Source organism: Gavia stellata, chromosome 13 (genome assembly GCF_030936135.1).
Source record: "Gavia stellata isolate bGavSte3 chromosome 13, bGavSte3.hap2, whole genome shotgun sequence".
Classification (NCBI taxonomy): domain Eukaryota; kingdom Metazoa; phylum Chordata; class Aves; order Gaviiformes; family Gaviidae; genus Gavia; species Gavia stellata.
In genome coordinates this window covers 3,241,472-3,264,312 of record NC_082606.1, presented here as the reverse complement: position 1 = coordinate 3,264,312, position 22,841 = coordinate 3,241,472, and the positions used below count along the sequence as shown (strand labels likewise).

Sequence of the window (22,841 nt, the reverse complement as noted above, 5' to 3'; positions counted from 1 at the left end):
ATGGCGACGGGCGGCGGCGGAGCCGGGGCTGGGCCCGGGCCCGGGCCCCTTCCCGCTGCCAGCGGACCCGGCGGGCGGCGGGGACCGGGGGTACGTGAGGGGCTGGGGGGAGCGCGTGGGGGGTGTAGGGCTGGGGTATGGGCACGGGGGGCAGTATGGGGTAGATGCATGGGGCGGTAGAGGGTATGTGCCTGAGGGGCGGTGTAGGGTTGGGGTATGTGTATGGGGCAGTGTAGGGTATACGCACGGGGGGTGGTATGGGGCAGTATGGGGTATGTGCACGGGGGTGGTATAGGGCTGGGGTACATGCATAGGGGGTATAGGGCTGGGGTATGTGCACAGGGGCAGTATGGGGCACGTGCATCATGGGTATAGGGCTGGGGTACGTGCATAGGGGCAGTATGGGGTATGTGCATCATGGGTATAGGGCTGGGGTACATGCATAGGGCTGGGGTACATGCACAGGGGCAGTATGGGGCACGTGCATCATGGGTATAGGGCTGGGGTACATGCACAGGGGCAGTATGGGGCATGTGCATCATGGGTATAGGGCTGGGGTACGTGCATAGGGGCAGTATGGGGTATGTGCATCATGGGTATAGGGCTGGGGTACGTGCATAGGGGCAGTATGGGGTATGTGCGTCATGGGTATAGGGCTGGGGTACATGCATAGGGGGTATAGGGCTGGGGTACATGCATGGGGCAGTATGGGGTATGTGTGTGGGGGTGGTATAGGGCTGGGGTACGTGCATAGGGGCAGTATGGGGTATGTGCATCATGGGTATAGGGCTGGGGTACATGCACAGGGGCAGTATGGGGTATGTGCATCATGGGTATAGGGCTGGGGTACATGCATAGGGGGTGTAGGGCTGGGGTACATGCACAGGGGCAGTATGGGGCATGTGCGTCATGGGTATAGGGCTGGGGTATGTGTGTGGGGGTGGTATAGGGCTGGGGTACGTGCATAGGGGCAGTATGGGGTATGTGCATCATGGGTATAGGGCTGGGGTACATGCATAGGGGCAGTATGGGGCATGAGCATCATGGGTATAGGGCTGGGGTACATGCATAGGGGGTATAGGGCTGGGGTACATGCATAGGGGCAGTATGGGGTATGTGCATCATGGGTATAGGGCTGGGGTACATGCATAGGGGCAGTATGGGGTATGTGCATCATGGGTATAGGGCTGGGGTACATGCATAGGGGGTATAGGGCTGGGGTACATGCATAGGGGCAGTATGGGGTATGTGCATCATGGGTATAGGGCTGGGGTACATGCATAGGGGCAGTATGGGGTATGTGCATCATGGGTATAGGGCTGGGGTACGTGCATAGGGGCAGTATGGGGTATGTGCATCATGGGTATAGGGCTGGGGTATGTGCATGGGGCAGCATATGGCTGGGGCATATGCACAGAGGAGCAATATAAGGGTAGCACGTGTGCATTTGGCTGGGGGGGGTATATGTTTGGAGGCACAGTGTAGGGTAGAGGCAGCGTAGAAGCCAAGCATGTGCCGGGGGGCTGTATAGGGAGGGGTATAGCACATACAGAGGGATACGGGGGCGCGGGCAGAAGTTTGCCGCCTGCCCGGTTAATCCCGCGGGCTCGGGAGGCCCCAGCTCCCTGCGCGGGGAGTTATTCCCGCGGGGAAGGCTCTGCCCTGCTAATATCGGCTTGAGACACTGAGGCTAATCCTGGCTGTGCTGCTCCATCACCACCTCGGGTCGTCTGCTTCGTTTCGTCGTTAACCGATTCCTCTAATTCCCCATCCCTCCTGCACCGACTCTCGGCTCATTTTTTGACCGTTCCTCTATTTTATTAGTTATTATATTTGTAGAACTTTTTTTCTGCCTGTTGTCATTTAGCAGTGCCGCTCTCCTTGACGATAAATACCTTACGGACGGGGGAGGCTTCTCCTTAAAGCCCTGACTCTCAGATGTGATTATATGACACTGCTTTCATTTTAATGATGTGGTTTTATTATTGCACGGGGAGAAGCTTGAAAGGCTCAAAACCTGCAGAGAAATCAAAATAAAGTATCCTTATATTTTATTTGATGAACCTGCTAGTTAAATCTCCTCCATCACGTCATCTCCCGAGTATTATTGGAGTTAGGCTCGTAAAGAAACTCCCGGTCACCACGTGCGCTTTTAATTTAGCATCACCATTCCCAAATAATCCCTTCGTCTGCGAATAGATCTGCTTATTCCTTTTCCTCTCCCTCCTCCAGCCGCAGCACAGGGCTGGGGAGGAGGAGCTGTTCCCTCCCAGCTCGCCCCAGCCGACGTGGTGGCAGATTTCCCCGCTGACCTTGAGTTCCCAAGAATGACCAGATGCTCTCTGAGATGACTCCGGTTTACTTCATCCCCATAGACAGGTGCTACTAAATTTGCTTCTTTTCTTTCAGCTGATTCGGGCCGAAAGCAAGAGGCTGACCAAGCCAACGGATGCGGTGGAGAAAAGGGGACCATACATCATGAGCAAGCCTCCCTCCATTCACACCAAGCTCCGTAAGTGATGCTCGGTGTTGTCCCAGGGACTTTGCCGGGATTCGGGGAGACATCTGCGCCTCTCGCCGAGGGCAGGAGTGTCCAAAAGCCTTTTTATTCTTTGGTGGGATAAAACCATTAAAAAACCCCCATAAAACCCCATAGGTGCTGCCTATGGAAAGCACTGCAATGCCCCCCGTGCTCTCCCTAGGACCCACCTGCAATGACCCCCCAAAAATAAATGACCCTTGGGGAGCGCTTGGCTATTTTTAGCTCTGCCCCTGTGCTTGGCTTTCAGAGAGGCAGCGCGAGCTGGCGAAGGCAGCACTGCGAAGGCAGGGGCTGCTGGGGGGACCCGCGCCGCTCCAGCCGAAGCCGGCGGCTAAAAGGTTTGATCCCGTTTTTCTTTTCCCCTGCTGTATTTGTCACATTCCTTGGGGAGACTGGGAAAACTCGGAGGATTTAAAAAATGAGTTTGGGACTTTAGTCTGCTGGCTCTTTTGTGGCCAGCAAGCATCCGATAGAATAAAAGATAGCACTTTTCCTGTAAAGTTAGGAGTTGCTCTAGCAGGGGCCACGCTCCTTCTTCTCTTTGTTTTGGGGATGGTTTGGTGTTAAGGATTTAATCGGGTAGCCTAGAGCTTAGGTGGAGTTTATTCTTAGCTGGTGGTGGCCCTGGACAATACCTGGGTGGGAAGGGACATTCAGGACCGGGATTCCTGCCATGGCTCCTCGGTCCGTCAGCTCTGTGGCTGCCATTTCCACACCAAAATGTCTTATGGGCTCGTTCCTCTGCTTTCCGGCAGGTCGGTGAAGTTTAACAAGGGCTACATGGCGCTCAGCCAGACGGCAGATGAAAACCTGGTCTCCCTCGATTCGGACAGGTGGGGACTGGGTGAATATCCCAGGATTTTGGAGGGGGGGGGGGTGTTGCAGGCTCAGAGCTGGCTTTTTTTTGGGATTGATTTTCCTTGTCACTTGTAGAGCATCCCCAATTGCACTGGACACTTCTCAGCAGCAAAACATTCCCGTTGTCCCAAATTTAACAAATCCCTTGCTGTTACGCTGCCGGCTCCCTCTTTCCCCCCACCCAGATTCTCTTGTCTGTATCCCAAGCAAAGACGCTGCTTCCCAGCTGGCTCTGACTGTTTCCTTCTTCCCTTAGTGACGGGGAGCTGGGATCCAGATGTTCCTCGGGCTACTCCTCTGCCGAGGCAAGTCCAGGGGTTTGACCCTGACGGCGCGGTCCCTGCGGGTTCCCTTGTCCCCATTACACCTCGGGGTCTGTATAGGGGCTGAAATGAAGCATCACCCTATGGGTTGTGTACGTGTGTGTCCATCCCGCAGAGCTCTGCTTTGCAAACCGCTGCCTCTGCTGCCCGATGCGTTTAAGCCATGCATAAATCTCCCTTTTGCAAGCCCCAGCTGGCTGTCACTGCTTCACCCTTTGCACCTAAAGCATCGTCTACCCCCAGACCCTGCAGCGGGGCAGCTGAAGAGCTCCATCATACAAGGGTGTCGCAGCCTGTGGGGTGTTTTGGGGTGCACAGGGTGTGTGTCGGGGTGCTGTAGCCCAGGAAAAGCTCTTTGGTCTGTTGCTTTCATCTTCTCCGCTCTGGTTGTGCTGCTTCTCCCCAGGCAAAGGCACTGGAGGAAGGACGCGATGCCCTTCTTGCTCGCAGCCCTACCCTTCGCAAGCCCTGGGACCTAATTTTTAACTAAACTGGGATTAATTTTAACCAGCTCTGCCTCCTTCGTTCTTCCCCCAGCAGGTGAACCAGGACCTGAGCCGGCAGCTGCTGCAGGACGGGTACCACCTCGACGAGGTCCCCGATGATGAAGATCTGGATCTCATACCCCCGAAACCCGTTGCCTCCTCTTCTTGCCCCTGTTGTTTCGGAGAAAATCTCTCCTGCGTGATCCAGTAGACGCCGCTCGGCCAGGGCTGTGCAAGAACAGGTCAAAAGCCAGCACTTTCTTTGTCCTGCGGGGATGGCTGTTGGTGGCCGTGTCCCGCGCTGGGACGGTGACACAAGGTCTGAACGACACTGCGATGCTGCTCGTGGTGAGCAGCAGCAGCCAACTGACCCCAAAGGACTTTTCCTTACACTCAGCAATATCAGGGAGAGGTGGCACGGTGATGTTTAGGTGGCCTGGATGGGACCTGTCGCCTGGCTGGGGTGGGGAGGGCGGAGAGGCAGAGCCCGGGCACCTCCATGGGGGTATAAACGGAAGGAATTGGGAGGTGCAGCAGCACATGCTCTTCGGTTTGTCTGACCTCCTCTTTTCCTCCTTTAATTGGCCACGTCGAGGATTGGGGCCTGGCCCCAGCCCTCCCTAATGAAGAGGTGGGGTCGAACTGCTGGGGTGTGGGACCTGGCTGGGAAGCCCTGAGACCCCTTTTCTATTTATTTTCGCTTTAGTCACCCCTCTGCCCTGACAGGCTGAGGCCAAGCCAGCAAGGTTTGGGGTCGGCTGGCAGAGAGCTGCTTCGTTTACCTATCTCGTGCTGCTTGCAATTAATTGCTGCTGGGTTTCTTCCTCCCAAAGCCTGGGCTGGCCTGAACCAAAGATTGCTGCTCCAGCGGAGAAGATAAGACGGGGAGAAACCCACCGGAGCGGATTTGGGCAGGCTGCTGAGCTTTAAGCATCTGCATTTGTTATATCCACCAGCAGCTACCGCTCGGGCTGGGACCTCCCCGCTTTCCGCCTCTCGAGGGACCTGTTAAGCTCTGGGTTAGGAGCTAACGGCTTGTTCCCGTTCTCCCCAAAGCTGCTTTGATGCAGGCGAGGGGCAGCGCAGACCCCCCGTGCCGGCTCTGCACAGGTCCCTCTGGGTGTGGATTTGGGGTGGCTGGGGAGTCTACCTGCTGTGAACCTTAAAAGCTGCCTTAAATCATGGTCCTGCTCTACTACATAGAAGACAATCGGCTTCTTATAGAGTAACCTCATTTAAATATTTCATGTCTAGAGAACTCAACTGGGTTTTTTTTTTTGTATTTTCCTTGTTGAAGGGAGCTCTCAATAAACTGGATCTCATTACTCGGAGCGTATATTGGTGCTGGGGGGGGCCTGAGCCCCAATCCCCCCAGCAGCCCCGCTTGGGAGGGCTCCTTCCCTGACCCTGGCGCATTTTCGGAGCGATCCTGTTTCCCTTGTCACATTTTACCCCAGTGTCCTGTTTCCCTGTGGAGCTGCCGTGTCGGCCGGGCTGATGCTGCCGCAGGGCGATGCGGGGAAGGTCGCAGCCGGCGCTGGGGGAATGCCGGAGCTGCCGCCAGCCTCCTTGTCCGGTCCCCGAGCCCTGCAAACACCACGGCTTCTCCCCGTCCTCCTCCTGCTCCCTACATCACGCTGGCCTGCACCAAGGACAAAGTCACCACTTTATTCACAGCACCGGAGGCTCTCCAGCTCCATCACCCTGCCAAGCAGCCCCCTTTTACAGCCGGGGAAGGGGTGACATGGCTCAGAGGACTGCCTGCCATCGGCCGGGCTCGGGAAGAGCCCACCCGGCACCCAGGAGCAGCAGAAAGCCTCAGCATCACATTCGCAGGAGGGAGCAGCAGCTCCTAGAAGCCGGGCAGAGATGCTCGAGACCCAGGGTGCAGACCTCGGGCCTCCCTGCTGCTTCTCAATGAGAAGGAAGGGGGAAAAAAAAAATAATAAAAGGAGTCACCGTATGGCACTGGCAGCACCCAGAGGGGATGATGCTACGGGGACGTGGCTCGTGAGCTGCGAGGGGAGATGCTCTTCCTCTGCCCGCGCCACGTCCAAGGAGTCGATTCGTGGAATTGCTCTCTACACATTGGGTGCGGGCTGTTTTGGGGCTTTAATAGATGGAGGGGAAACTTCCAAGCCAGATGACTTTGCCCAGGCCAGTTTCTATCTACTCAAATGTGGAGTGATGGGGGGGGAAGCATCTCGGGTCACACTCAGAGGAGGCAGCAGGCTCGGAAGAGCAGCATCCCATCCGGCGAGGAGAGGTGGAGGGAGATGCTCTCGTTGGCGGAGATGAAGAGCACGGAGCCGCGACGCAGAGTCATTTCGGAGGCTGCGGCTGTGGAGGTGCCCACGGCCGTCCCTTGGATCACCAGCAAGATGCTGGCAGAGTCCACGGCGGAGACGAGGTACAGCTTGATGGAGGGGGGGATCTGCAATGGAAGGGGTCACCGCGGCTCAGCTTTTCTTCTCTTCGGGGAGCTGGAAGGGGGTCATCCCCGTTCCCAGCCTGCAGCCACCTTTGCTGTACCCAGGCCACCCTGCGCCAAGGGACCTTGGCTTAGCTGGGGACACCTGAGCTGTACCCCTGAGACCTCCTCCTGGTCCTCCCTCTGCCCAGAGCTGCTGGAGAAGGTGAGCGAGCTCTAGGCAGGGGGAACAGGGGAGGAAGAGGAGCCTGCAGTGCTGCCGGGGGGTGACACCAGCATCCCCAAACATCCCTCCATCCTCCCTGGGGCAGTAGCCACAAGGGCGAGCAAACCCATGCTGAGAAAAACCCAGCCAACAAGTAGATGTCCTACCAAGAGCACAGCCAAGACGGGGGAAAGCTGGTGTGTATCCCCCGCGTGCCCAAAGCGGAGCCGTCACCGCTCACCTCTATCCTCATGATGGCAAAGTCTGGCACAGGCGGGTCGTAGAGGTAGACGCTGGGGTCGAGCTGGCTCTGCGCGGCCGGGAAGATCTTGGAGCTGCTGGGCGCCGGCGTGTAGTTCAGCATCTCGCACAAGGTGAGGACGTCGATGAATTTGGGGGTGAGCCCAGCACGCACCGTGTTATCCGAGCACGCCATGCACTCCACGCAGTCTGCGGGGACGAGGCGGCGCTGTCAGCCCACCCCAGCCCTCCAACGCGTCCCGGGTGGGGGTCCGACCTTGTGCAGGAGACTGTGGCCACCCTGGGGGACAGTCCCTGCGGGGTCCTGGGTTAGGAAAGCCCACCGCGATGCTCACCTCCATGCAGGTAGGCGTGGGGTTCGTTGGCTCCCAGGAACATGGCCTCCCCCGGCTCCAGCCTCACCAGGTTGAGGAAATAAATGGTGAAGCAGCCGATGTCACCCGGGTACTGGGAGTGCAGCTGCAGCAGCAGGTCCCCATTGCTCCCCGACGTGTCCTTCCCTTCCGCCGCTGCGGGGGAAGAGACCAGGCACAACGCTGAGGAGGGAGCTGGGGGGGTGCCCCGTCCCCTCCTCTAAACACAGTCCCCCCAAAACCGTTCCGGGGGGCCGTGGCAGGCAGAGAGGACCCACCTTCCTGGGAGATCCTCTTCACCAGCATGTTCAGCTGGTCGACGAAGAACTTCTTCTCGCTCTTCATCAGGCGGGTGAAGCAGACGCGGAGGGCGGCCGAGACGCCGCGGGGGTCGTCGCTCCCGCTGCGCTCCAGCTGCTCCGCCGCCACCTCCCCGATCAGCGCCCGCAGCTCGGGGACGGCTGCCAGGGTGGTCAACCCAAGTCATCCCCGGTGGCTGCCACCATGGGGGAGCCCAGCACCCCCATCCCAAGGCATCGCAGCCACCGTCCCCACCCCGAACCCACCACAGGGAGGGAAGGTGGCACGGGGTCCGACCTCGCGACCACCCTCCCTCGCCTTCCTTACTCTGGAGGAAGGAGACGATCTCCTCCACCGGCCGAAAGCCGCACAAGCCCTCGAACGGGGTGAGAGCGATGGCCATTTCGGGCTTGTGGTTGTCGTCAGGGTAGTGCTCAGGGAACTGAGCGTGCAGCTTCGCCGCCAGCTCCTGGAGAGGGGGGCAGAGGAGCTGGGTGAGCTCCCCGGGGCCGCGGGGTCCGGCCGGGGCTGCCCCCCCGGGGCTCTCCCTACCTTGTTGGGGTGCGCCTGGATGGAGAGGGCGGTGTTGACCGACAGCACTTTGAAGAGGAAGGGCAGGCGACCCTGGAAGGCGTCCTTCACCTTTGCCCCCAGGCAGGCAGGGTTGTCGGCGATCCACTGGCCCAGGGTTTTTTGGGGGATGCGGTTATCCCGGATGACAGCATCGCCCCGGGGGTGCGCACCCATCCAGAGCTGCGGGAGACAGACAGACAGACAGACGGACCCCTGAGCTGAGCAGCCAAGGGGATGACTTGGGCTTTTCTCGAGGCTGTTTGGCCCCGGAGGCGATCGATGCGGCCAAGGCAGCTCCCTCGGGGGCTGAGTCACGCCGGGCTTCTCCTCTCCTCCCCGGGGCAGCCCCGCAGGGCTATAGGTGACCGGGGACGGGCACGGGAGCCGCAGCCCTCCCAGAGCCAACCGGATGGCAAAAGCCGGGGCTGGTTGGGATGGACGCATGGTTGGGATGGACACACGGCCAGGCTGGATAGACGGACGGACACTCACCTCTGCGTAGGGCTGGTCGGGCTGGATCTGGACCAGGGGGTCGCTGCTGGCCAACAGCTTGGCCACCTCGCTCTCCAGCCCCACCTTACCCCAGGAGTAGCTCTGCACGGCGCAGGAGAGGGGGAACACTGTGGGAGAGAAGCCGGACATTATGGGGGGGGCAAAAAGAACCCTCTGCCCCCCCAAACCCTCCCAGGCACCCCACTGGTGGGGCCGTGAGCTGGGCAGCCCCAAGCCCTGCGGTGTGGGGCGAGAGGGGCCCAGGGCAGGGACCGAGGGCTTTGGGAGGGAGGGTGCATTTTGGGGGGAGAGGCAATTTTAAGCCATCACAGAGGGGGCTCGGGGGTCCCTGTCCCCGGGGCTGCGGGCAGCGGTCCCGGTGCCTCCGCCCCACCGCCCTGGGGGTCCCCGGGGGGGGGGGGTCTCCACCCCCGGGGGGGGTGACCTGCCCACCCAAGGGTCCCTATCCCCACGGGGGTGCCCGCCGCGCTGGGGACAGCCTGCGGGCCCCGGGGTCCCACATCCCCCGGGGGTGCCCCCCGCCCCGGGGGGCTCCCGCCCCCCGCCGCCCTCCGGGCCGCGCTCACCGCGGATCTCCGCCATGGCTCGGCCGGCACGGCGGGGCAGGGCAGGGCAGGGCAGGCCGGGAGCCGTAGTCCCGCGGCGGCGGCTCCGGCGGCGGCACCGCCTCCCCGGGCCGGGCTGGGCGGGGCAGGGCCCTACGCGCACCCTATAGCGGCCATAGGGGAGCGCGGTATGGGGCTGCGCGGCCGGCGGCGCCCGGCCCCCGCACCGGCACTGCCCGCCCGCACGAGCCTCTGCGAGGTCTAGGGGCCGCTATAGGGGATCCGCTATAGGGGATCCGCTATAGGGGATCCGCTATAGGGGATCCGCTATAGGGGCTGCTATAGGGGCCGCTATAGGGGATGTGCTATAGGGGACGCGCTATAGGGGACAGGCTACGGGCCCTATAGGAACACCCCCTGCAGGGCCTGCCCCCCCCCGCCCCATAGGTCCCTCTATAGGCGCCGCCCCGCCTATAGGGTTAACACCCCCCCCCCCCCCCGCGCTATAGGCGGTGGCCGCCGTTGTGACGTCACGCGTCCCCGCCCCGCGGGAGCCGCCCGTCCTGGCGGGGCCATAGCGCCTGCGCGTTGGACGGGTCAGGTCACGTGGCTGGCGGCGCAGGCGCCCCGGCTGCCCCGGAAGTGCCTGGCGCGGCGGCGGCGGCGGCGGCGGCGGGAGCACGGAGCGGAGCAGCGGGGACCGCGCCCATGTCGGGCTTCGACACCAACCCGTTCGCCGACCCGGTGGACATCAACCCCTTCCAGGTGAGCACCGGGCCCGGGTGGCCCCTTCCTCCCCCTGCCCGTCCCTCCCCTGCCCGCCGCCGGGACGTGGCACTGACTGAAGCGTCGCTGGCCAATGGCGGCGCCGCTTCTCCCCGCCGCGGCCAATCAGGGCCCGGGGGCGGGAGCAGGGGGGGCGTGCTGGGCGCGGGGCCGGGACCCCCCGCCGGGCCGTGCTGCGGGGCCGGGACCCCCGGGACCCCCCGGGGCCGTTCTGCCCCCCGCCTCCTTATCCCCCTGCGGCTCCTCCTCTGTCCGTGGCTGGGGGGCCCCGCCAGCCCCGGAGGTCCCCGTTCCCCCTCCCCAGCCCCCCGGGGGTGACGGTGCGGCCCAGGCCGGGTCCGCCCCGGCTCTGCCCGCTGGCGCTGGGAGCCCGTCCCGCCGTCGCTTGCTCGAAACCCACGTTCCTCCCTTCCTCCTTTCGAGGAGGGGTCTCGCCTCGTCCTGTGCTTCCAGCCCCAGTCGCCCCCCACCCCTGCGGGCTTTGGGGAGGGGGTTCAGCGCCAGCGGCCCGCCCCTGCCTCGGAGGGTGCTGAGACAGTCGCGGATGCCTAAATTGTAGAGGCTCTAGAAATAATCCAGCGTAAGACCTCTCTTGGCTGCGCGACACAGCTGCCTAACCGACTGCCGAGTCTCTTTGGGGTCTGTTTTTAATGTGCTGTGGCGTCAGCTCTTAAAACTGAGCCTAAAAGGCCGAACGCAGCCTTTGGCTGTGGTTTTCAAGGGCCAAAGCCTTTGAGGTTCTTCGAGACTTGGTCTGCTTTCACTGGGTTTCTCCTCTACGGGATTAACCTACGTGCTCTGAAACGTGGGGTTATTCACGCAGGGAAGTGGCCAGGAGCGGCCTCTCGGACCTGTCTCATGTGGCGGCGGTGTGAAAACGAGCGTCTGGGCTTTGACTTTCATCAGCGAGCGGCTGCGGATGCTGCCTTACCTTTGCTGTTCGGCTGGGATGTAATCTGCAGGAAGGGGTGATTTCCTGACCTCCGGTTTCATGGCCAAGGCAAAACGAAACTGTTTGTTGATGGATCTGAGTGTTTTGAGGAACCAAAGTGAAATCGGAAGGGAAAAAATCCTTTCTCTTTCTCACCTTCATTTTTAACGTGGTCCTGTGTGTCTCAGGAAGGGGTTGGATGACTGTGTTCCTGTAATATTCCTTCAGGCAGTGAATATAGGGTGGCTTACACATACAGTCACTGTTCTTGTAGGGATTTATTGCTTTGGCACCGAGGAAGTAAATATTCTGTTGCTTTACGCACGTTATAGCTGTCCCGGTATCTGACTGAACAGGGCTGTGCTCGCACTTTACTCACTGTTTAAACAAAAAAGATTGGATGGAATTTACAACAGGTAGCTCTGATGTCAGGCTCATTTTTTAATGAGGACAAACGTTCATCGCACCGTGGATGCTTCTACTGTTGTTTGACAGCTCTTTGCAGCTACAGCTGGTCTTTGTGGCAGGTTTTATATCCTCCTTTCGGGAGCGTGAGGTTTTGTGTTCACCTTTGTCCCTTTTTTTTAAAGAAAAATTTCCCCAGTCATCAGCAGCTGGACGCGAGGAATCTCCGACTGCTGCTGCCCGGAGCCTCGAAGTCCTGTCTCTCCGATTTGAAAATGGCATCTCACGACATAGGACAGTGCTGCCCCTGTCTAGTAAATCTGATGAAATGAGCCCATTCCCTGCCGGGGTTTGGATCCACGTGCTGGCTCGGTGCTGTGCAGGGCTGGGGGGGCGGTTTGCCTGCTCGGCAGGCGCTGACATCCCCTTCCACACGCTCCGGAGATCTTGCTGAAAGACTAGAAGCGTCTTCACCCTCCCAGCCTTGTCGTGCTGCTGAGTATCTCTTGGGCAGAGCACAAGGGTTGTCTTTCCTCGTTGCGGGTCCCAGTACAGCGCTTCGTACTCTGCGAATCCTGACGTAACTGGGGATCTTTGCCTTTTAAGGAGACTTTGTTCACAATGTTCAATAAGCTTAGTATAAAATAAGCTGGTTTGGTGCCATTAAACATATCTCTGGCTTGTCTTTCTGTGACTTATTCTAACTGGTTAACAAGAGATGATTAACTGCCTTTGTTTACTCAGTAACCTGCTATAAGTGGCAGCTACCTCCAAAACTTTGATGCAAGCTTCAGACAGGGCTGGAAACTTCCATCCTCTTTAGAGATATCGATAATAAAATCCACTGAGAGAAATCTCAATGCATCTCCCAGGCAGTGGCCGTGCTCTGAGGCCCCACGCTGGTGGCTGACTCTAGAACTGGTGATGTTTGGGGCAGTTACTGTGATGTTTAGACAACCATGTTAAGTTCCAGGCGAATCTCATCCGAGTTCTCTTGCCTTGATCTCATCTAGAGAGGTATCGCGTTTTGTTTTGTTTCTCTAACCTGTGGGAACAGAAAGAAATGGAAGAATATAACTTCTTGCACAAACCTGCTGTATCAAAATCTTCTGGCAGCTGGCACAGTGCGACAGCAACTTCATATTTGCATTAAACGTTGCGTTTGAAAACAGTTTTAATCTTCATGTCAGTGCAGTTTGGTCCAAACACGAAATTATCCCGCACTGGGAAATTTGAAGTCGTGAAAAATGACATCGTGTCTCCCTACCGCTTGAGGAATCGATGGTAGGAAGGGCAACAAAAGGGGATCTGCTCGCTGGCATTTTGCAGATCGATCTAATAATTGACTTGCGAGCACAAAGTTTGTGGCTGGACGTACTTATTAAATGAAACGGAATAGCTGGAGAAGTAAGAGAGCTTTCAGGTGCTCAGGTTCTTCCTTAGCTCTGAAGCAGGAAATAAGTTGAGAAGAATTGTTAGAGTTTAACTGGGGATCCTAACAACTAAACCCTCCGAAAGGAAAGGCACGTGGGGCCTTTGGAGCAGAGAGGAAGGTGCCGTTATTTCCTCGGAGGAGGGACAGCCGGGTGACATGGCTTCAAGCAGTTCAGTGGCTGAATTAAGTCCCTGTTTCACGGCGTAAGGAGTCAGGCTTGTGCTTGTTTCAAGAGGGTCAACTGTCTTTTAGCCTGTAGCTTGCAGAAAATAACTGTAAAGTGTGAAGTTTGTGGGCAGCTTCTCATTCACCTCCTCTGCGTTTCTTGTGCGTACTCACCCTTCGCGCTGTGTAGTCCAGGCTTGCGGAAGCTGGTGCCTTTATATCACCCTCTGTTTCACAGCTGCTGTTTTCCTTCCTGCCCTACCCAGGGCACAGAGACGCATGTCCAAACGCACTTCAGCTTTGCTGCAAATTCCCTGCTCTTTCTGTATCTATTTTAGACAACGCTTGCACAATAGCAAGCAAGTTAAGCTGAGCTGCCTTGCCTTGGTCATACTGCCTAATTAAGTAATTTTTTTTTTTTTAAGCTACGCAATAAGATGAGAGGTCGTCTCCCTTTGAAATCAAACTGTTCTGCAGCTGGAAGCAGGGAAACAGTGGTGCAGCTCTCCGTGCCCTGCTCAGGCCGTTGGCAGCCTGCCCTTTCGATAGCAGCGCTGCACTGCTGAGCCTCCACTTAATTCAGGGGCTTTCTTTTTGAATGGAAGTGAGCGACGGGAAGAAAGAAATGTGTGTTTCACTGCAGTATTCTAGTGTTTCTCCTTATTTCAGAGTGCTTTCCTCCCAGCCTGACCATTCAAGCCCTTGAAGTTGTTATGCAGCCTTTGCTTTCCTCTTCCTTTAAGGGAGTTTCTCTTCCTTGTGCAGTCGTCTTCTGCTGGACTTTAGTCAGGCTGGGACCTCGCCTGGTCTGGATTAAAGGGTATCGTGCCAGCACGCAGTAGCTATTGTGCATTAAGTGACTTGTAAACTTGCGTTGACGGCCCATGTGTCCGCAAAACTGGTTAAGCTAAAGCCTCCAGAGGAGTAAGTAGTGAAATAAAACCTGTGCCTTGAGTCTTTGCAGCCCTTATTTCCAGCACGGCGGTTCTGCTGGTGCTCCCCATTTTTTACAGTCCTGCCTGGTCGGGGAGTTGTACGTCATCAAGCAGCATCTGAAACCTCCTTGTCTGAGATCCCTCAGCCTGAGGTGATTCATAAACTAGAGCAACCTGTTGCGTAGGGAGTGCCTGCTATCGAGGAGATGTGTGAAGTTACTCATTAACTGTTCTGTACGCATCTTGCTCGGCAGAAGGCTGCGCTAAAACCCCGGGGAATGGCTCCAGTGCGTTGCAGACAAGCCAAATGACTTTTCTGCAGCACACGGACTTGGTCAGCCTCTGCACGCCTCGATTGCTCACTCTTACCTTGTTGCAGCCTCAATTGCTTCTCATCCCATTAACCACAAAATTAAAATGACTGTTCTTGAGACATGTGTTGCTGGGGGAGGGAGAGAGGAATAAAAAGCCACTTTTAAATTATTTTTACCCACGCCCAGCTATCAGGTTGCCAGGCTGTTCTCGCAGCAGGATTTCTGAGTTCAAAAAGCACCTTGTTTCTCCAATAACTGGGGAGAGAAACACTCCAGAGATCCAAGTCTGGCTATTAAAGAGGGATCTTTTATGGAAAGAGGTGTGTATAAAAGAAGAAATAAAAATAGCTAAGTGTGTTGCAGGTGAGGGAGGAAAGGCGTTTTTGGCAGAGGTGCCGAGAGCCTTTTTTTAAACAGTCAGACTGTTTGATGGAGAGAAGTACGAGATGCCGTGAATACGAGTGAATGCAGCTGTTATGCCGGCAGAATTAAAACCTCCAAAAGTAATCGCTGTCACACCTCCAGCTCCACTTCCCTGAGTGTTTTGCCTTTTCAGGGCAATCGTTGGCATTTTAGCTTGCTGGTCCAAATGGGCCCGGGTGGCAGCTGACACCCATCAGCCAGGACCAGTTGTACCTGGAAACTCATTTTGTGAGGCTCTGCTGTGCTTTGTGGAGCTTCGCTCACTTTGTGGTGCGGGTGAGGTTTGGGAGGTGGTCCTAGGTGTCCAGCAACTCTGACCGTGGGTGAATGAACGTGTGTCCCGCTTCAGGTCTCTGGAAATAAGGAATAACTCGCTGTAGGTAAGCGGTAGTAATCTGCACAAAGCGCTCCTGTGCCAAAAGCTTGTTGTAGTTCTTCAAGTACACCTCTTGGCTGAACAGGAGATTACTTCTGCCCGCAAATCTTGCCTTGCTGATAGTCATCTCCTTGGTTATTTAAATCCATGGCCAGCCGTGGCCATCTGCCTGTGGTGGGGATGCGTTTCACCCCATCCTGTTCGCAGTTAACAAGTGGATGGATCGCAGGCAGCGTGGATAACGTATAAGCTAATGATGACCTGTGTCCAATGCTGATTTGTCTTTGCTTTCTCTCTCCTTTCAGGATCCCTCGGTGACACAGCTCACAAATGCTAGCCAAAGTGGCTTGGATGAATTCAACCCCTTTTCTGAGAGCTCCCAGCTGGTACGTGCCGTGTGTCTTTGCGCTAGGTATCTTGGTGGTGGTTTTAGCAGTGTAGAAGGTCCCTTGGTAGGTGCAGTTTAAAAGAAAGAGAGTGAGGCATTCGCAGCCGATTTCCCCATGGACAGTAGTTCATTGCGTGCGTGGCAAGCTGCGAGCAACTGCTCCTGCGCTGGAGCACTAATAAACTCCCAGCTGGAGCTCTCCATTCGCATGGAACAGCTTCTCTCAAACTCGCTGCTGGCTCACAGTAAAGCTATATGAAGTGTGAAGGGGAAGATGTTTTGTGGCAGGACGCATCAATGTTTATTTGGTCTCTGGGTTGAGAGCTGCGCTGCTGTGGCGATATCATTGATGGGTTGCTGCAAGAGCTTCCTTCTTATTTCCTGGCTGCTGTCATGTGTGAGATGGGAAAAGGAGAACAGGAAAGCAGGGTAAAGCAATGTTTGCAGTTCAAACAACTGATCAAAATCCCTTTTTGTTTCTCCTTTGCCTAATACCTGTAATCCTCAGGTGCCGCCCTCCCAGTGCAGTAAGGAGCTAACGAACTTTTGAAAATGCAGAATTGTTTCCTGCTAGCGCTTTCTGGTTTGGTAGTGCTAAAACATGAGCTATCCTTTGCTAAAAGAAGCCATATGTAATGTTTTTGCCTTGTTGCTTGTGATTTTATCTGCAGACGAATGCAGCACGGACGACACCAGCCACACAGCCCTCTGGCCACTCGCAGCCTGCTGTTCTGCAGACATCTGTGGAGCCCACTCCCCAGGTATGGCAACCCCTCGCTGCCGCCTACCCAAGAGCTGGGCTGGAGAGTGTGAAGGAGCTCCCGTGGGCCTCTGGAGGCACGTGGGTACAGGAGGGGAAGGGGATTCCCTGGGGTTTGGTGCAGGAAGCTGCAGATGATCTTTTAAACTTGGATTTGTACCTGCCTTGTGAAGCAGATCTCTGTAGGGAATACATACACGCAATTCTTTTTATGCCTTTTCCGTGTCCTTCTGGTGGCAGAGCTCACTTTGCCTTGTATCCTGTTTGCTCTGGCTTCCCTCTGCAAACACTGAAATGTATCCTGCTAATGCTTTTAGCTTAGTTCTGGTGACTGGTCAGACACGCTCGGTTCCAGGGGTGTAAATGCAGTCTAGCTGTACGCTGCAGACGCTGCTTAGACCGGCTAGCAAGTACCTGACTGCCAGGACCACCAAAGAGCAGAGAAGCCGAGGCTGCTAGGAGAAGGGATCAGTTCTCAGAACAGCAAACAGGTAGAAGAGATGCTTAAGAGGTGTGGTAGACAGCTGTCTTGCCTTTCCTTTGAACCTCCTCTCCTAGCTGGGAAGGGAATTGTCCTGGGAAACTCGGGACTCCTGCTTGCTGCTCTGTTGCAAGGCACTTGGAGCAATGAGGCAAACTGGGAGGTAGAACAAGCTGCAAGAAAAGCATAGCTTTGCTGAAAGGGAAGGGCATAGAGGATGGGCAACAGTCTGGAGAGCCTTTTGAGGGCTCTTCCAGCCCCATCTTCCCATGGGATAAGAGAGGGAACATCTGGGTGGAGTTCTGCGTTGATCTTGATTTTAGTCCTCCAGCAGGTAAGGCAGAAAGCCTCAAGATGTTTCAGATCAGCCACGGGTATTCAGCTTTCAAACGGTCCTCAACCTTTGCTATTGAACTGCCTTTGCTTCCGTTCCAGTTTGGCATCTGGTGTGTTTGGTGGTGGTATTGCCGCTGCCTCGGTTAGGGAAGGGCTTACCTTTTTCTCCCCCTTCTTTAGGCTGTGGCTGCGGCAGCACAGGCTGGGCTGCTTCAGCAGCAGGCAGAATTAGAGAGGAAGGCAGCTGAGTTGGAGAAGAAGGAAAGGGAATTGCAGAGTAACGCAGCCAGCATTAATCGTGAGTAGTGCTTTCTGCCCTGCTCGCCATGAGCGTGATGCCCAGGGAAGCCTGGGTTGCTTGGTTTGTCAGGATTTGATGAAGGCCCAGCCTGTCTGAGTGTACGAACTTTTTCACAAGCCACATGTCTTTCCTCTAGTCCTTCACAGCTGTGGCGCAACCCTCTTGGAACTGTAGCTGTCATCCCGTAACTTACAAGGTGGGAAACGAGCTCAGAGATGAGATGCTGGAGACCAGCTCTGGTGGGTCTCTGCCCTCGAGCGTGCTCTCAGCATCTGCAGTTGACCACCTTAAGTCCTTCAAACGCCAGTTTCATATCTGTGTCTGAGCTGTTGTGTGATGCTTCCACGTTAAGGCTTTTCACCAAGAGCAATAAAGCTTTTTTTTTCCCAGTCTCGAGGCTCTCTTCACCACAGCAAACCAATATTTTCCTCTAATCTTAGTTTTAAATGGCTGAATCTGGACTTGTAGTGCTGAGAGGCAATGGTTGTGATGGCCCTTTGGCCGTTGCAGAGGAATTCCGCCTCCCACGGGGGAAAGCCCTTCAAACTGAGCTGGTTTGCCTCTCTGCCGCCAGCAGAGTTCATGCATCCCTGCTGTGCTGTCCGCTCTAACCTACCAAGATCTGGCCTCTTCCAAGTTCTTAATGTCAACGTGAATGAATGGCTACTTGCACATTACGGTGCGCGAATGAATCTTTCAACGAGAAAAAAGCAAGTGAAGAACTGCTCCTTTCTCCTTTCCACAGCGAGGCAAAACAACTGGCCACCCCTTCCCAAGAAGTGTCCGATCAAGCCGTGTTTTTATCAGGATTTTTCTGCAGACATCCCAGCTGACTACCAGCGGATATGCAAGATGCTGTATTACTTGTGGATGTGTAAGTAATAGCTTGAACCGCAATAAAAAAATCTTTCTAAGAAAATTCTATATCAAATGCTGAGCTTTGACCTGCAGTAAATTCTGTGAGTGGTGTCTGCAAAGGTAAAATAATGTCTCCTTTCCTTTTTTATGAAGGCAAAAGTAAAGTACTCCAAGTTTATGCTTTGGGAATAGCTCATTTGTGACAGTATTTTGATTGTTGTTTAATGGAGACTTTAACAACTCTCCTGAGGCTCTGTAAGGCAGTGGATAGCGCGCTCAGAGATCAAGTGCAAAACAGTCTCGACCGTATTTGTCAAGTTTGGTTCTCTGAAAAGATTTAAGCTTTGGTTGTAAGCAGCAGGATCAGATGAAGTTCTTAAGTTAAGCTCTGTTTTCCTTTCAAGGGAGGGAAGGCAATTAGATGGCCCAAAGGCTCCTTAATTTCTGCAGAGCTCCATGTGTTCGGCGAGAGATTAGGGATGCTTGGAGAGACTCCTGAGTTTTCCAAGAACCTACTGATGTTTTTTCTCTCTCTCCCATCCCAAACAGTGCATTCGATTACCCTGCTCCTAAACCTGCTTGCTTGCCTGGCATGGTTCACAGTCCAGACGGACAGAGGAGTAGACTTTGGTCTCTCGATCCTGTGGTTTATTTTATTCACCCCTTGTGCCTTTCTCTGTTGGTACCGACCAATTTACAAGGCTTTCAGGCAAGTGCTGTTTTCTTCTGTGATGGGCATGTATCTTTTAGTGGGAGGAGCTTTGGTTTTATCTGTTCCGATTGTATATTGCCCGCAGGATTTTTCCAGCTCTTGGCATCGTTAAATAGATCAAACCCACTTGTCCCTAAACACATTAGAAGTATCTAATAGAATTTGATTACCGTGGTCTTTTTTTGTCTTGAAATCCAAGCCTAGCCAATCATAGGGTCCTACCTTTTATTAATTTCTGAGAAACTATTCGGTGCGTTAATGTGTTGAGCTCACTGCGCACGTTAAGGAAGCTGCCTTCACCCCATCTTGCACTGGGCAGAGCGGTGGTTTTGCGCTACTCAGTGGACATATTGCTGCATAGGTTCCTCCTGAAATCACCTCCCCTTAGCAGCTTTCCCCTGGAGAAAGGAGTTCACTGAAATTGTTTCCCTCCCCTTAGTGGAGGGAGTCTGTGCAGGGCTCACGTCCCTGGGTTTCACTCCTGCTGCCATCTCTCCTGCAGGTCTGACAGCTCCTTCAGCTTCTTCATCTTCTTTTTCGTCTTCTTCTGCCAAATAGCAATCTACATCATCCAGGCTGTCGGCATTCCTGGCTGGGGAGACAGGTAAGCTTGGCTTCACGGGCTGCCGTGTCGCAGCCCTGCATGGATGCTTTTTCTCACCAGGGCTGTGACTGTCAGATGCTTTGGGGTCTGTTTCTGACAGCTGTCTGTTCTTTCTCCCGTGGTTTTCATCTCCCACCCGATACACAGCTTGGGCAGGTCCCAGCTGGGCTGCCTCTCTCCTCCGCTCTTCCCGTCCTAGTCCCGGCAAAGGCACGTACTTTTTCTGCTTCTGCTGCAGGCCAGCGCTGAAAGGAGTACGTGAAGTCTTCCACGCCTCCTCTGCTGCCTTCCCCCTCGCTTATTTTATATATACTACTTATTCCTTCTTGATGCTGAGCCTCTAGTGTTGACTGCATCTACTTTGTGTTAAAATGGAGCCTTCCCTGATAGAGGCTGTAGCGTGGGGGTGAGGGATCTCTGAACCCGGAGTCTGGGTACGGCTCAACTTGATACTGCTGCTAGCAGCCTGATTCTGCCCCCAAACTCCTTCTTGAATTTCTCTCGAGTGTGTTGTCGGTGGGCTGTGCTTCAAAAAATAAGCAGAGAGGGTTTTACCCTCACCCTTTCTTGGTGGCATTGTACAGAAGGGTAAGTTGGGGCTTCTGGAGTGGGTCCAGCAGGATCAGCAGTTGTCCCCTGCAGTGAAAGCACTGGCTTTCTTTCCTCCTTGCTGCGCTGGCCGCAGATCAGATTCCCGAGTTGCTGTGAATAGTGAAAAGGTTAACAGCTAGTGGTTTTCTCCTGAGAGGGAGCCTTCAGGTGATGAGTGCAGTGAAACTGCTGTCTATTTTTGCCCGCTGCCTGCGGAACGGCTCATGGGCAAAGCCGTCCTCGTGCTCTCTCCCCTGCTAGCTGGTGCTGCCTTAGTCACAGGGAGGGGGCAGTCTGTTTTTAGTCTGACTTTGGAGAGCGTGCGTTGAGCTTTCTGCTATGTTTCCTCAAGCTAGACAGTGCGTTTATTTTTGGCTGTAGTGCATGGTGTGCCTTTCTGCTTCCTTGTAACGAGCAAGAAGTTGTGCAGCACGTCAAATGGGACGGTTTGGCTCACTTGATTCCCTCTCTCCTGGTGGCACGTGGCTTGCTTGGTTTAGCAGTTGGAACGATTCCTTTCTCCAGCACCCAGGAGGGTGTTTTGAGTGAGGCATCTTGGTGTTTTTGCCCACAGCCAAGCACCGGTAACTCCCAGCATCCTTCCTGCCCCTTCCCTTCAACAACTGCCAGTTTCCTTCTTTCTGTAGCTCTTTACTTCATCCTTTCCTTCCTTTCCCTCCCCCTCCCAACACTCTCATCCCTGGCCCCTCAGAGCTGTCACGGTGGCATGTAGGTCTAGGCTCCAGATCTGCCAGCTGATCTCTTCCAATTTAGATGTACCAACCTATCTTTATGCTACTTGGCTGAATTTTGAGAAGGTGCTCGTGGAAGTGGCTCGATCTATGACGGCGCCGAGGGTATTGATTGCTGCTTAAGGGGGGTGGTCCAGGGGCCAGGGCTGTAACGCGGGTGGGGTGAGCACAATTCTCTTGTGTAGAGGTGGACTGCTTTTAAAAATTATAATGGACATTCTGGCCCCCAAACGAGTGTCTGGATGAGCTCTGGGTCCCTATCTCCACAGCTGTTACATTTGGGTTTGCTCTTCCCTGTGACCTTCCACCAAAGGCTCTTGTGCAAGTGTCAATGCCTCTCCTCCCTCTGCTACATCTCATCCTGTGACTCGAATGCTCGCTGAGCTCACCCCGCTCTCCTCTGTCTTGCAGCGGATGGATTGCAGCGCTGTCTGAGCTGCACGGAAACCTGGCCGTGGCTGTTATCATGATGGTGGTGGCAGGATTCTTCACACTCTGCGCAGTTCTCTCGCTCTTCCTCTTGAAGCAGGTGAGTGGCTCGGAGGCAAGGCAAGGTCTCGGCTGAATCGCAGATCCACAGGTCAGGCTGCTCCCAGGGTATCCCGGGGTTGCCACCTCCTCTCATCTGTCTGGGGATTAGCTTGCTTTTGAAGATGTAATCGAGGCAGTGTCAGGTCAAGAGCTTTAAATGAACGTATTCTTGCTTGTGCTTTCTGCATCGATGCCAAATTGCTTGAACGCTAAGGGGACTTGCAGGTGGGAAAGTAGCCTTTGGGGAGGGAACAAGAGGCACAGATGCTTCAGTAAGGCGTGCCGTTAACCATGCACCTTAGAATAAAGGAGGGTGTAGCAGGGCTTCCTGCGCTGGCTGATGTCCAGAGGAGGTGGCCAGCGAGGTCCCAAATGTCACCCTCATCAAGCAGAGACATCCAATTTCTTGCACCTCCCTTTAGCTTGAGTCTGTGCAGAGTTGGCTGAGCAGAGAAGGCTGTTGCTTTGTTCGGATATCTGGGGCTTTACAATCACTGCTACCACAGCGTTGTGGGACTTTTCAAAGCCTGGTGGGATCCAAACGAGTGCCTTCCCACTGGCTCCCAAATTCAAGCCCCCCCTTCCTCCTTCTGATTGACCACACGAGGGTTGCATTTCTGCAATTAACAGCAGAAATGTAGCTTTGGGGAAGGCAAGGACAGGCTGACTGTCCTGTTTCTATAGCTTCCTCCTCCCTTTCTCCTAAATTGTATCTTGAAGGAAATACCTGATGCTTGTAGTTGCAGGCACCTTCAGGTCCTGCCCTGCAAGTGTCTGTAAACGCAAGGGTTAAGTGTCCGTACCATCACGGTGCGGGGAGAGGAGTTTTTGGTCTGATACCCACCACGTTGCTGAGAGTACTGCATTTTACAGCAAATGAGGGTCTCCTGAAATCTGCAGCATCACGTCCTGGCTGAAATGGAGCCAATGTCTGCGGCACATCCTCTTTAGCTGCCAAGAGAGCGAGTTCGTGATGGGGCAGAGGAAAGGCCAGCCAGCAGGCAAGGTGTGTGCGGCCAGCCCACAACCGTGTGCTAATTCTTTTTCCTCTCCTCCTGTTTCCCAGGTGCATTCCCTGTATCGGCGCACGGGAGCCAGTTTCCAAAGGGCCCAGGAGGAGTTTTCCCAAGGCATCCTCACCAACAGGAGCTTCCAGAACGCAGCCGCTGGGGCGGCCTCCTCAGCTGCACAGAGTGCTTTCCGGGGAAACTAGCCCTTCCCGCGGCTGCCTCCCCCTCGCTTCCTCTGCCATCGTCACCCCAACCTCTTTTTTTTTTTTTTTTTTTTTGTTCTAAAGATGCACTTTTCGGGGTACCATGTTAGCTCTGTGATGCCGACTCCAGATGAGAAGAGGTCTGGGGTTTTTTT

At 55.2% G+C, this 22,841-nt stretch overlaps 3 protein-coding genes across 4 annotated transcripts; 2 read left to right on the top strand and 1 right to left on the bottom strand.

Moving 5' to 3' along the window:
- Positions 1-4,766, top strand: FAM219B (family with sequence similarity 219 member B). Its single transcript, XM_059824079.1, has 6 exons — positions 1-90; positions 2,410-2,512; positions 2,790-2,880; positions 3,298-3,375; positions 3,657-3,705; positions 4,261-4,766. The coding sequence occupies exons 1-6, from the start codon at positions 1-3 to the stop codon at positions 4,417-4,419; spliced, it is 570 nt and encodes a 189-aa protein (XP_059680062.1). The 3' UTR covers positions 4,420-4,766.
- A 1,089-nt stretch (positions 4,767-5,855) lies between these two features.
- On the bottom strand, positions 5,856-9,426 carry MPI (mannose phosphate isomerase). 2 transcript variants are annotated; one of them, XM_059824055.1, is made up of 8 exons: positions 9,411-9,426; positions 8,824-8,951; positions 8,311-8,511; positions 8,086-8,227; positions 7,737-7,919; positions 7,441-7,614; positions 7,086-7,294; positions 5,856-6,642 (listed from the first exon to the last, which is right to left on the bottom strand). In XM_059824055.1, the coding sequence occupies exons 1-8, from the start codon at positions 9,424-9,426 to the stop codon at positions 6,424-6,426; spliced, it is 1,272 nt and encodes a 423-aa protein (XP_059680038.1). In that variant the 3' UTR covers positions 5,856-6,423. The 2 variants fall into 2 exon arrangements, with proteins under 2 accessions (XP_059680038.1, XP_059680039.1); XM_059824056.1 differs by lacking the exons at positions 7,737-7,919; positions 9,411-9,426 and having other exon boundaries at positions 8,824-8,901.
- A 663-nt stretch (positions 9,427-10,089) lies between these two features.
- Positions 10,090-22,748, top strand: SCAMP2 (secretory carrier membrane protein 2). The gene is made up of 9 exons (XM_059823654.1): positions 10,090-10,154; positions 15,465-15,545; positions 16,219-16,308; positions 17,305-17,422; positions 18,171-18,299; positions 18,833-18,992; positions 19,498-19,599; positions 21,354-21,471; positions 22,540-22,748. The coding sequence occupies exons 1-9, from the start codon at positions 10,098-10,100 to the stop codon at positions 22,684-22,686; spliced, it is 1,002 nt and encodes a 333-aa protein (XP_059679637.1). The 5' UTR covers positions 10,090-10,097; the 3' UTR covers positions 22,687-22,748.
- Positions 22,749-22,841: the final 93 nt, after the last annotated feature.